At 35.8% G+C, this 14,055-nt stretch overlaps 1 protein-coding gene across 1 annotated transcript in view; it reads right to left on the reverse strand.

The window, feature by feature from the left end:
- Positions 1-1,962: 1,962 nt before the first annotated feature.
- Positions 1,963-14,055, reverse strand: part of foxo1b (forkhead box O1 b) — a 43,694-nt gene continuing 31,601 nt past the window's right edge. The window contains exons 2-3 of the mRNA XM_073829853.1: positions 8,958-9,149; positions 1,963-7,135 (exon numbers count right to left, since the gene is read on the reverse strand). Coding sequence (XP_073685954.1) covers positions 5,990-7,135; positions 8,958-9,149 — 1,338 coding nt within the window. The 3' untranslated portion in view covers positions 1,963-5,989. The remainder of the gene's footprint in view (positions 7,136-8,957; positions 9,150-14,055) is intronic.

Consider the following 14,055-nt stretch of genomic DNA (forward strand, 5'->3'; position numbering starts at 1 on the left):
AAGAGGTCTATGAGTTCATTGCTTGGTGTGTCCCGCAAAGTGAACTCATGTCCTAGAGTGTTCTAGTGTCCTAACGTGGCCTCTCTTCTTCTCTTTCTTCCTAATCCCTCTCTGCAGATCAATCAAGAGGAACATATGGGAAGCACATGTGTCTGGTTACATTCTTCAGCAGACCTGACCCACCACAGAGACCCAGGATACAACCGACCTGACCCAGCAAGAGGGGACAACATGCTGCCCTTTCACTTAACCAGAGGTGTCAGCCAATGACTCAACTCGAAACCGAAAAGATCCTCTGTCCTCCATCTCACCCTCTTCACTTTCAATTCAACCGGAATAACGCATATGGAAAACCGGCAGAGGCATATACGTTAGAGGGTTTGCATTTACGTCACGGTTTGTTCAGTTACCCAGATGCAAGTCCATATTAGAGATACTCGGATTTAAACAACAGCATGGATTGTGTGGTTAATGTACTACTGAATATGTTGTTCCAATTTTTACTGTGTAAACCATAGCAAAAAATGTGGAAGCTGCAAAATTATATAGAGATGGACTCAATAAGCAGGAAAGGGTGCAATTAATTTGGCAAACTAGGTGGTAAAGATACATACAAGCAGTTTTAATTAAGATATAAGCCTACTATTTCAAAGTTACCTGACTGGAAATGATAAGAACAAACATGAATGTTGTCAGGATTCTTGGCCTGGATTTCCTGGTTTAGTTTGGTCAACCACAAACACCTTTTGTTCCTCAGTTTGATTTGTTGACTCAGTTGATTTGTTAAAACTTTTGGCAGTCTATAGTACTCCAAATATTTTTCCTGGTCAGACCGATGAGTACAGACCAAAACATGACAATAATTGAAATTTTTCAGCAGCAGTATTTAGCAAAATATGCTAGTTTCTCAAGTCCAAACGCGCGGATATTATCATTGAAAAACCACTTAAATTTTGGACACTTAAATCATATCTCTTCAGAAGACTTAAAACAAATAATACGAAATCTTCAGTCCCTATTAGTTGTAGGCTATTCTTCCTGTGTTACAAGAAGGAAACAAACCCATACTGGACTATACTGGAGCTGCATGATGGTGAGTAAACAATGGCAGAATTTTCATTTTTGGGGGGTCAACTAACTATTTAAAAATAGTTTGTTTAACAAATGGAGTCAACGTTTTCATGTTAAAAGGTTCTGAGCTGAATTAATAAGATAATAAGAGTGTTTTCTATTCTGAATGTAAACAGTGCCACTGGATCAAACAAAACGGATCAATTCGATTTGCGAACAAATCATTCTGACATTCAACTGATTCCTTTAAGATTTGACAGAAGTACAATTCGTTCACGTTTTGTGAATCAAACATGAAGCCTCCAAACTTCATACTTAAACTAAAGAGTCCAAACTCCATCCGTTATAACAGACTCTTTTTATTCACATTGTATGGGGGGTTTGTTTCTTTCTTGTAATACAAACGGAGAAAAAAATATTACAACGAATGGAGACTGAAGATTTCGCGCTTATAATGGAGGCAAAGGATCATACTATTTGTTTTAAGTCTTCTGAAGTGATATGATAGCTTTTTGTGACGAAAAGTCCACTATTTACGTGGTTTCCCAATAACAATCTTTTGGACTTGAGAAACGGATCATTCCGTTTCATCGAAGAACGATTCGTTCAAGTATTTGTGCATTAACCTGCATACTTAATTATGGGTCGAGTCTTCCTTCCATAAAAATAACTGCAAGGCTGTTGATTATTTTGTGTAAGGAACAGAATTGAAGTTATATAAAATATAACCTTACCTAACTTTATTTTGCCGTCGAATGCATCTAGTTTCATATGCGTTCTTCTGGACTCCTATTAGACTTATACACATGCTGACCCATACAAACTCAGTGATACACACGAACTCGACAAAGATTTCTCTCAGCATAAAAAAAAAAAAAAAACGACAGACTCTTAATTCGTATATTGATACCTTTATATACAATTATGGCTTCATATAACAGCTGCAATTTTCTTTTTGTTAAATTAAAATCAATTCTTCATCGCTGTTTACATTACAATATTAATAGGCACTTCCTCCATGTAGAACTAAAGCATGTGGTTCTGACAAGGACTGCACGATGAGTGTATGTTTCTAATGTACAATTGGCTACAGTTTGGTCATGTCAAACAACATTAAAAACAGCCAAAATAAAAAACAAAACCTTCACTAACACATTTGAAACACACAAATTCATCCACTGAGAAATTAGAGTCAAAACAAATGACATTTGTGATTATTAAATAAAACCAAATCAATGCTATTTACATTTCAAAAGATTCAAACAAAATAACAAAGACCTCAGAAACTCACAAACTCAGACACTTAATGATACTTAAAATTATATACAGATATGATTAGATAACAGACACAAACAAAAGCATACTTTGAATATTTATAGGCAGTCTGAAATTACTACAAAATGCAGATTGTTGTTTTATATCTGTTAAAAATATATGCATATGTTTAAAATATTCTTTAGAATTTACAAACCTTCATGGTGCACCTCACTGCTTGGATAGAAAATCTCACAGGTTAAAAATCAAAGCATTAAATATTGGGTAGATGTGCAGTTACAATGAATGAGTGTGTGTGTGTGTGTGTGTGTGTGTGTGTGTGTGTGTGTGTGTGTGTGTGTGTGTGTGTGTGTGTGTGTGTGTGTGTGTGTGCGCGCGCATGTACAACATTAAGACAATAAGAGAGAAAAATCTTAAATTACACAAAATTATCATATATTTCTATCAAATACATAAATGTAGAAACGTTTTCAAAGGCCTTTAGCCTAATACCCTCAGACAGATGCAAAATGAGTCTTAAGTAAATGTGGCCTCTGGTGAACTTCTTTGAGATTCTAGAATCTCAGCATAGCTACTTTTAAATTTGTTCCATTTTGCTATTATGGTTAAAAAAATATTCAAGATGATGAAAATATCTTGCGTAAAGATATGTAGATTCCAGGGTTCCGTTTCAAATTTTCAAAAATTTCACAAAAGAAAAGGGAAAATAGAAGGAAAATAATGTTTTCAAATATGTTTTCCAAGGTAATATTATTATTATTAATATTATTATTATTTTACAAATATGAATGTTTGAATCATGAATATCATGAAGTTTCCTTGAGGTTATATTTAAACTAACCTTCCCATGTCATTCAAAAAAGTCAACGGCCTTTTAATATTAAGACTCTTTGCATCTCAGACATTTTTTAAGCTCATAAAAAAAGAATCAGAAATGTAAAAAAATAAAAATAAAAATCACATCACTCAAATGCCAGGTTGTAAGAGGGAAAGGCACAAAGTATACATCATTATATACAATGAAAGAATTTCATCCAGCAGTTTGAGAAAATCTGTTATATATATACAGCAAACAAGGCCACAATAAAAGATATTTTAGACTTTAAAGACCAGGAGGGGTTATTGAAGAGCATTTAAAAGACCTGTAAGAAGCTTACAAATGTACAAATATAAACATTTCAATTTACCATCCCATCAGTACAACAAAAATATACATCTCTGTACAAAACACATTCATTCAGCACCCTGAAAAGACAAAGATAACTGTAATGTACACTACACCAGACATTACACAGCACTCCAGTTAATATGACACACACATCTGCCCTGAATTCATTTTAGTGACCTACAGTGCCAAACTGAAAGACCAAACAGACAAAAATATACAAAATCTCGAATGTCTGAGTGTTTGACACAACTATTTTTGATTGGTCAGATTCAATATTTACACTCTGACTAACCACAAGCAAAGAGCAGATTATGATGATTCCCGACAATCATGGAGTCTACTGGAACAATGTACTGTAAATCAGTAAATAATGACCACTCACTGGCCTCTGATTGGTTGCAGAAGTTCTGACTGAGGTAAACAGTTCATGAGGTGAACGTACACACTTCAGAGAGAGAGAGAGAGAGAGAATAGAGAAAACAGTAACAGTGAACTAAAATAACATCTGTCCGTGGTTCAAACGTAATTTTATGAAGCTGATGCAGAAGAGAAGAAATTGTTGAATAAAGGCGTTATTTTTGTTTTCTTTGCACACAAAATACGGTTGAAGCACTGATGTCACATGGACTATTTTAACGATGTCCTTACTACCTTTCTGGCCCTTGAATGTGATAATTACATTGCGGTCTATGCAGGGTTTTTCATCAAAAATATCTTAATTTGTGTTCTGAAGATGAACAGGTTTTACAGCTCTAGAACGATATGAGGGTGAGTAATTAATGAGAGAATTTTCATTTTTAAGTAAGAAAAAAAGAATTAGGGAGCATCAGTAAATTATTATAATTAATTTACTTCCATTGTGTGAACAATTTGTAATAATGTAATTCATAAAAGTAACTAGTCTGATTATATAATCCAGATTACTACGCAGCACTGCATCTTAGTATTTTTTCTTTTTTCAATTTACATCAGATATATAAACTTGCAATAGTGAGTTAAGAGACATAGTCACAACTACGAGAAAGTTGCAATGGTGAGAAATAAATTCAGAATTGGAATTGTGTAATATAAAGTCACAACTACAGTTGAGGTCAAAAGTTTACATACACCTTGCAGAATCTGCAAAAAGTTAATTATTTGGCCAAAATAAGAGTTATTTTTTTTATTGAGTACTGACCTGGATAAGATAAAAGACTTCACGTAAAAGACGTATATATAGTATGGACAGGGCAGGGTCATATAGTCCACAAGAGAAAATAATAGCTGAATTTATAAAAATGACCCCGTTAAAAAGTCCCGTTTAAAAATTCTTAATACTGATTCTTACCTGAATGATCCACAGCTGTAATTTTTTGTTTAGTGATAGTTGTTCATGAGTCTCTTGTTTGTCCTGAACAGGTAAACTGCCTGCATCCTTCATATTCTTTGGTTTTAGCATTTTTGTGTATTTGAACCCTTTCCAACAATGACTGTATAATTCTGAGATCCATCTTTTCACACTGATGACAATTAAGGGACTCATGTGCAACTATTACAGAAGGTTTAAACGGTCACTGATGCTTCAGAAGGAAAAACGATGCATTAAGAGCCAGGGGTGAAAACTTTTGAACAGAATAAAGATGTGTTCATTTTTCTTATTTGGCCTAAATCTCATATATATTTTCCATTTAGTACTGCCTTTCAAGAAGCTACAGAAGATACTTTTGTGTTTCCCAGAAAACAAATAAGTAAAATTTTACCCTGATATTCAAATTCAAAAAGTTTTCACCCCCCCAGCTCTTAATGCATTGCGTTTTCTTCTGAAGCATCAGTGAGCGTTTGAACCTTCCGTAATAGTTACAACAAAGAATAGTTGCAAAAAAACAGATTTTTTTTTGAAGAACAGAGGGCAGTTAAACTGTTCAGGACAAACTAGGGATTCAAAACAGTATTAAGAATCAAGTATACAGTATGTAAACTTTTGAACAGGGTCATTTTTATAAATTCAACTATTATTTTCTCTTGTGGACTATATGTAAACGACTTAATGTGAAATATCTTATTCAGGTCAGTACTAAATAAAAAATAACATGCATTTTGTATGATCCCTATTATTTTGGTAAAATAATTAACATTTTGCAGATTCTGCAACTTTTGACCTTAACTGTATGAGAAATAAAGTCGCAATTGTAGGAAAGTTGTCTTGTAAAGTCGCAGTTGTGCGGAGATAGGCTTCAATCTTTTGAAGATGCCAAAAATCTATTTATTTATTTTATTTTACACTTTCAATGTTTGAGTCCTTGCAGATGGAAAGGAAATCTAAGGTTAAATCTCTCTTGTATGTGTAGCCTTTTGGTATGACCTACAGCATTCAGTCTGCTTCGATTGACCTGCTTTATGTCTATGACATATTTACATGTATATTCACACACATTTATTATGATAATTCATATTATAAATCAAAAACAGCCTGCCTCACCAATGCGCTATGCCTCACTATCCAGATACCCAGCTATGAGTGTTGGTCTTGACCCCATGCGGGAAACTCTGTTGACTGCTCATAGGGTCGAAGTTGAAGTCCAGAGCGTCGCCGTCCATGAGCGTGTCATGAAGGACGGTTTCCACATCACACTCCAGCTGCTCGATCGACATGTCGTCTAAGTCACTGGGCAGCCGTTCCGGGTGGCTGAGATGGTGGTGAGGACCCGGTCCATGCCTGTGGAAACCGTTGCCATTGGTGTAAGTCGGCATCCCGGCTTCGCCTCCACCTCTTCCCAGTTGAGCGTGATGAGGCAGGTGTGCTTGCAGCTTCATGTTACCAAGGCGAATAGGATGCCCGTGGGGCAAAAGGGCACAGCCATTCATGCCCATTGCTGGCGAGGGCAACTGATGAAGCGAACGTGGGTGGCCGTGCAGGTGAGGATGCGTGATCATTTTGCCCGCCTGTCCCATTTGTCCCTGACTAGCATAGCTAGGTAGCACCCGTCGCCCTTCTCCAGAGTCTAAAGACTGCATCATGTCTCCTCTTGGATTGGCATCTGCAGTCAGCAGCTCTTTGAGCAGCCCTGCGGCGCAGTTGTATTGACTCACGAAGGGTCCGTAGCCTCCTGGTTGACTGTCTGATAAAGTTGGTATGGCGATTGGACTCATTCCGCCCACCCCGGCTTGTCCATACAGGCATTTCCGGTACTCCTGCTGGACTTGAGGTTGAGGACCCATATTAGGGGAATTGTAAGACGGGTACCCAGGGCTACCCTGCATCATGGGCGAAGACAACGCAGATTGGCCGTCTTGGCTCCCCTGGGTGTTATTTTTGGGTGAGATGAGGTTGAGGTTGTCTAGGAGATTGTCCATCATCACATTCTCCGAACCATGGTGACCTGCCACTTCGGACAGGCTCGGGAGGGGGCCGCCCAGTTTGGTGCCTGGGTACCCGATGGGAACCTCGCCGGCCTCGTCTTCCTCAGGTAGGAAAGGTGAGCGACGGCCGCTGAGCGTACTGGCATCGGAGCTGGCGCGGGTTCGAAAGGTGCCCCAGGGTTCGAAGTCATCATTGCTGTGAGAGTTTGGGCTGCCGAGCCATTTTGGGTACTGAGAACCGGGACTGTTAGAACCCCCATCCAGTCCACCCTGCAATGACATCTACAGAGGCAAAAGAAAAGCCATGAAAACCAACTGTAACACAATACTGATCAGATATATTACTGTAATTCATTCTTACACCATGGGCCAGATATACTAAACAGGGCAAATTAGCATTAGAACGCAATTCCATAAAGAGGAAAATCCCGATTTTTATGTTCGGGAAAGGTCCTTAAGTGGGGGTTCGAACTCAGGATCCCCGTAGCGAAACAACGCTTTATGTCTGTGCTTTGTCTATGCGGCTGTCGGCATTGACGAAGAGGCACAACTATTAATCATCTGATCAAATTGATTGTGTTCACAACTGCAAAACAAATCTGATTTTCAGAAGAGCCAAAGTCAGAGGCCATGCAAATATTGTTTAAACTGAATTAGACTGAAAAAAAAAAAAATCTGGGTTTTGGAATAGACAAATTTTACACAAAATTTTAGCACCAATAAAATATAAATGTTTTAAATATTATTTTAATTAATATTTTTTTATTTTCATTACATTGTTTATTTATTTATTTAGCTGTTTGTTTTTATATATTTATTTTATTTAGTAGTCCAGAGACCAGAACCATAATCAGTTGAATTCAAAAACAAAAAAAATTCAAAACCACACAGATTTTTTTCAGTCAAATTCATTTGAAAAATAATGCATGGCTCTGAACTTCTGAAAATCTTCAGAAAATCTGAAACATAAATACATACATACACAAATAAATACACTACCACTCAAAAGATCTTGCACAGTAAGATTTTTAATGTTTGTAACAGTACAGCATTTTGAAATATTTTTACTATTTAAAATATGAAACTATTTTCTATTTGAATATATTTTAAAATGTAATTTATTCCTGTGATTTCAATGCTGATTTTTCTTTGTGTCATTACTTCAGTCACATGATCCTTCAGAAAGCATTCTAATATTCTGATTTGCTGCTCAAAAAACATCTGTTATTATTATTATTATTATTATTATTATTATGTTGAAAACGCATATTATTAGGTGAGTAGATTTTTTCAGGTTTCTTTGATATAAAGAAAGTTCAGAAGAACAAAATTTATCTGAAATGGAAATCTTTTGCAACATTATAAATGTCTTTATCATCACTTTTGATCAATTTAAAGCATCCTTGCTAAATAGAAGTATTAATTTCTATCATTTCCCCCTTTAATTATAATTAATTATACTGATTCCAAGCTTTTGAATGGTATAGTGTATAATGTTACAAAAGCAGATGAATGCTGATTTTTGGATCTTTCTATTGATCAAAGTATCCTGCAAATCAGCATATTAGAATGATTTCTAAAGGTTCATTTGACACTGAAGACTGGAGTAATGATGCTGAAAATTCAACTTTGAAATCACAGAAATAAATTACATTTTAAAATATATTCGAATAGAAAGCAGTTATTTCAAATAATAAAATTGGATCAAATAAATGCAGGCCTGGTGAGCAGAACAGACTTTTTTTTTTTTTAAAAACATTAAAAAAATCTTACTGTCCAAAAACTTTTGACTGGTAGTGTAAATAAATAAATGTCACATTATATCTGTAAAAAATGTATTCGGTTTCATTTGGTCAGGCGAAAATAAAGTAGCCTGAAGTGCATCAAAAATAGAAATGGGAAAGCTCACTGACTAAAAGCATGTCGTAATGCACCATAAAATTTACATTTTTCATTGTTGACAGCTTTATTTGTGAATATATACTGTATAGCTTATTGCATAAGCCTTATTTTGTGTGACGATTGCAGTACCGCATTCATATTTTGGCCCGCAGTGAATCTGCACCAAGTGAGCGAGCAGAGATTTGCTTTCCCCTCAACTGACCTTTTTCTTGGCTGCTCGTCCGCGGCTCTTCGTGAACTTGCTGTTGTTGTCCATGGAAGTGGCTCTCCTGCGTGGAGACTTGCCACTCTTTCCTCCCTCAGGGTTCAGCATCCACCATGAGCTCTTCCCCGTTCCTTCATTCTGGACGCGCACGAAACGACTGTGCAGGGACAGATTGTGTCTGATTGAGTTCTGTCAGGGAGCGAGAGAGAATGGGATGAGAACATGAAAATCATAAGCATAGGAGTCTGCAAAACCAATCACAAGAAGTGAAAATGAACTGCTATCATCTAATCAATCATAATATCTTGCTTTTGTGCTCTAAGACACTCAGTAGAACACAGATCTATTGAAACATGAGGTAAACCAGTCACATTTTGCACAAGTGACTTTTGATTGACAGAACAGCCAATATTTTGACAGACAAGATGGTGTGAGGGTGTTTTTGTGTTTTGAATAATGACAGATATCACGTTATCTGACGTTATCAAATCATATGCACACAATCACAAATACAGTCATAAAAACGGTCTTTTCAGAGCAATATGAAGTAGAGGAATAGCCAGTTAGCTGGTAGAGGAAAAGATGTATTAGTCATGTCCTTTTTGGAGGCACACACTGAACTCAACGTATACGCACACATCCTGCGCTAATGATATTTTGTCTGCTTCGCTTTTTCCATTCACACCCAGACCTGCATCTACTAAGAAAGAGAAAAGAGACTACCATAGTACAATTCCTTAAAAAAAAAAAGAGTCTCAAATACTTTGCTAGCTTAACTTGTACCATGATTCCTTTGGAGAAAAGTGACGTTGTTCAGGCCTGAACTGCTCACTGCTATTACTGAACCAAGTGCTACAGGAAGTGACCAAATCAAGTGTCACTTTACTGAAGGGATGAACAGTCTGTTTCCTGTGTAGCAGGAAGTAAATTGGTAGGAAGAGGGAAAGCAGAGGCTCAAGCTCCAGAAGAAGGTCAGCAGGAGGTTACCTCCAACCTTTGATGCTGAAGGTCATGACCTTCAAGGTCAAGTCAAGGGAAACGCGGCTTCCACATCACAGAATCAGTGAAGAGAGCGGCCGCATAGAACAGGGTGAGCGAGTAAGTGTGCAGGGGGTCTGGAAACACGTTCTTGATCTTCTGTCTGACCCGTTTAACTGGCCCTGCTAGGATAAGAATAATGAGCGAAAACAGAGTGGAGGAAAGGATGCTGAGTGAGAGGAAAAGGAAGAACTGGAGGAATAGAGATAAAATGAGAAAGAGGGGTACCAGTATGGAAAGTAAAGTGGTGGAGACGGAGGGAGGTAGTAGGCATTGAGTCATGGAGAAGGAGGAGGGTGTGTTGAGGTAGAGGCGGGGCAGTGGGAATGTTTTCCTGCTGGGAGGGATGGGGTCGATGAGTTCGCTGTGCGTGTGTGTGTAGAGGAGGACAGCCTCTCCAGTACTGCTGACAGACCCTTGCAAACAGACGCAGAGAGAGTAATAACGTATGGGGCTGTCTGGCGTCTGTCTGCACTGTAACAGAACCCCCACAGCACTGCCTCGCTCCACCCTGACGCTCAGAGAGAGAGAGAGAGAGAGAGAAAGACACACAGACACAAAGAAAGAAAGTAATAAAGAAACACACAGACACTGGATATTAAAATTCAGTCCAGTATTAATAGTCGACAATCACTATGTTCATTAAAAGGTTCAATATTAAAATTCTATACTATTTTGTTCAATTGTAATATTAACAAATACAGAAAGATAAAAATCTAATACACAATTTTAATGTGCCAATATTAAAATTATATACTAATCTTTTCATATAGATAGATATATACATATAGATATGTATAGATATGTACCTATAGACAGATAAAATATAAAATGATATACTAATTCAATTTACCTTTTCATATAGATATAGATATATACATATAGATAGATAAAAATCTAATATACATAATTTTAATATGTGCCAATATTAAAATTCTATACTAATTCTATTTACCTTTTGTTATAGATAGATATAGATATATACATATAGATGTACAGATAGATAAAAATCTAATGTACATAATTTAAAATTTTGCCAAAATAAAAATTCTATACTAATGCTATTTACATTTTCATACAGATATAGATATATATCTATAGAGATAAAAATCTAATGTACATAATTGTAATGTGCCAATATTAAAATTCTATACTAATTCTATTTACCTTTTCATATAGAAAGATACAAATCTAATATACATAATTTTAATGTGCCAATATAAAAGTTCTATACTAATTTTATTTACATTTTTATATAACAATTGAATAAAATTTAAATGAATTTTTACTATTTAAATAAATGAAATTGCATTGCAACATTGCAACCTCTAAATAAACATAAATACATACTGTATGCATTTTTCTCAAATTCTAAATGTTTTACAAATCAAGCTCATAATCAGTAAAACATACTTAAACACACATTTACTTATTACTTTTTTTCTGATCTCCAAGTTTTCTGTACCCAAAACATAATTCAACGAAAAAAATGTTGTCTCTTGAAACTCCTTCTACAAATAAGACAGAAAGAAAAAGTTAAACAGAAAGAAAGAAAGAAAGAAAGAAAGAAAGAAAGAAGGATGTGTTCCAGTGTACTCATGCATAAATTCATCTAGTCATATTAGAAGATCACACACACAGTCACATTCAGAGCACAAGTGCACACGCTTTGCACATGCACACCAGGCCGGGCGGCAGGATGTGACTCACTACAGGAATGCGACGGAGAAGGTGTCAATTTTCTAATCAAACTGGTGATCACACATTTAAAAAGAACAAAATGACGCCGATGCCTGAATAGTATCGAGTTCAGGTATGGTTGTTTATTTACTCAATATCCTCAACATAGATTCAAGGCTTCAGTTAGTCTTTCACTACTAATCCAAGGTCAGCTTTAAAATGTACAGTACAGGAAGTGAGTAATAGCTAGGGCTGCATGAAATCTGCTCCCCCAGAAATTAAAAAAAGGCCCTTTAGATTTGTGCAAATACAGACACATCACCGCATCAATTCAACTGTGTCACAGATGTGAATTCTGAATGCTGTTTGAATGCACACAAATGCAAATGAGATTTGAGAACTAAGGATTTTCAATAACAAACTAAATTTGAGTTTGTTTCTCACACCAAGCTACTTTATGTCTTCAAGGATTCAAAAAATATCATAAGTCATATGGATTACTGTTATTTTGGGATGCTGTGAATAAATTATGACAGAACTGTCATTTATGGGTGAACTAACCTAGTATTTCTGGTTTGACATCAGCACATGAGACATCTACACATGGTGTGAGGCCTTTACCTCTCTCTACCCTTCTCTTATCACAGGTATGCAAGGTATTTCAAGGCTACAGGATGACCTTTGGTCTCAGATCTGGGATATCCCCAACTAGTAAAGGAAAGTGTGCATTAAAATCCCCTTTGGGTAAGATTTGAGTCAACTGAAGTGTGAGATGAAAAATTGTGGACCCATGCACCAATTTCTACACAGATGGGTGGGAAGTGTGCTATGGGTTTGTGCAAATTGAAACTCATCTTTTTTCAGGCTGTTACATAAAGGTTTGTCAGACACAGAATTAATTCCACAACCGATAAATGAAATCATTGAGACGCAGCCATCATGAGGAAAATTTGGCATGGCAAACTGCATTGTGTTGTAGTTATTTAGTTATTTTTATTTTGATGAAATATTTATTTATTTAAAAAAAAACAAAATATTTAATATATTTAAATATAGAAATAATGTATATATTAAATCAATACATTAATTATTACATTTATTTTAAATAAAATATATGTATAAATATAAAACTACAACACATTAATTATAATTAAGACTTGAGAATATTTATTATTTATTATTAATTAAATATATAACATAACATACTTAATAGAACAATATTTAATAAATTAATAATAATGTATAATTAATTAATTTATTAAAATTATAAATATGAAGTGAATTCAACATCACAGATATGGCATACTCAGTATATAACCTTTCTGTGCAGGTCAGTGTGACAAATTGGTAAACAGAAGTGAATTTGCTTGCAGTACCAGGTGCAGTGACAAGTGTGTGTGATGCTATAACGGGTGTGTGTGCATGTGTGAAAAACACATCGCTATTATAATCCTCAGAAGCTATTTCTGCAGAAATAGGTGCCAATAGGCCATGCTGAAGGGGCCGCTATTTGTTTGAGTGTGTGTGTGTGTGTGTGTGTGTGTGTGTGTGTGTGTGTGTGTGTGTGTGTGTGTGTGTGAGTGAGTGTGTCAGATCTCCTGAGGGATTTATAAACAAGTCCGAGAAACCCCATCTGCATCCTGTCTGACACCCCAGACAGCACACTCACTGACTGCTACTCAATAACAAGCAGGCATTATTAATCAGCCATCACCTTCACAACTTACAACTCATCAACATAACCAAACCAACTCACACTCACATGTTAAGTGAACAAAGAGAACAATGACTTTAAACTGATCACCTTAATTAGAAAGCTATACAGGTCAGTTTCCGCAGTGGAGTATAATATAAAACAGATAATTGTAAGATAAAGTTTAGAATAAAGTGTCAAATTGAGAGACATAAAGTCAACCCAATTACAATTATGAGATATGAAGTTACGACTGTGAGATATTAAGTATAAATCTGTCACAATTATGATATAGTCATAATTAAGCCACAATTATGAGAAAAAAGTTGCAACTGTGAGATATTATATCACACCGTGAAACATTATCATCAATTATGAGATACTTGTATAGTCACAGCCATGAGACACAGTCACAACTATGAGATAGAGTCACATTTGTGAGATACTCTTGCAACTGTAAGATATTAAGTCATATTGTGAGACATTAGGGCCTATTTTGAGACACTGTTACAATTATGAGACACAGTCACAACTGCGAGACATTAAGTCCCATTTTGAGACACTTGTCACAATTTTGAGAAACCTTCACAATTATGAAACCACATCTGTTAGATACTGTTGCAACTGTGAGATATTAAGTCACATTGTAAGACATTAAGTAAAATTCTGATACATAAAGTCACA

Source organism: Garra rufa, chromosome 23 (genome assembly GCF_049309525.1).
Source record: "Garra rufa chromosome 23, GarRuf1.0, whole genome shotgun sequence".
NCBI classification, from domain to species: domain Eukaryota; kingdom Metazoa; phylum Chordata; class Actinopteri; order Cypriniformes; family Cyprinidae; genus Garra; species Garra rufa.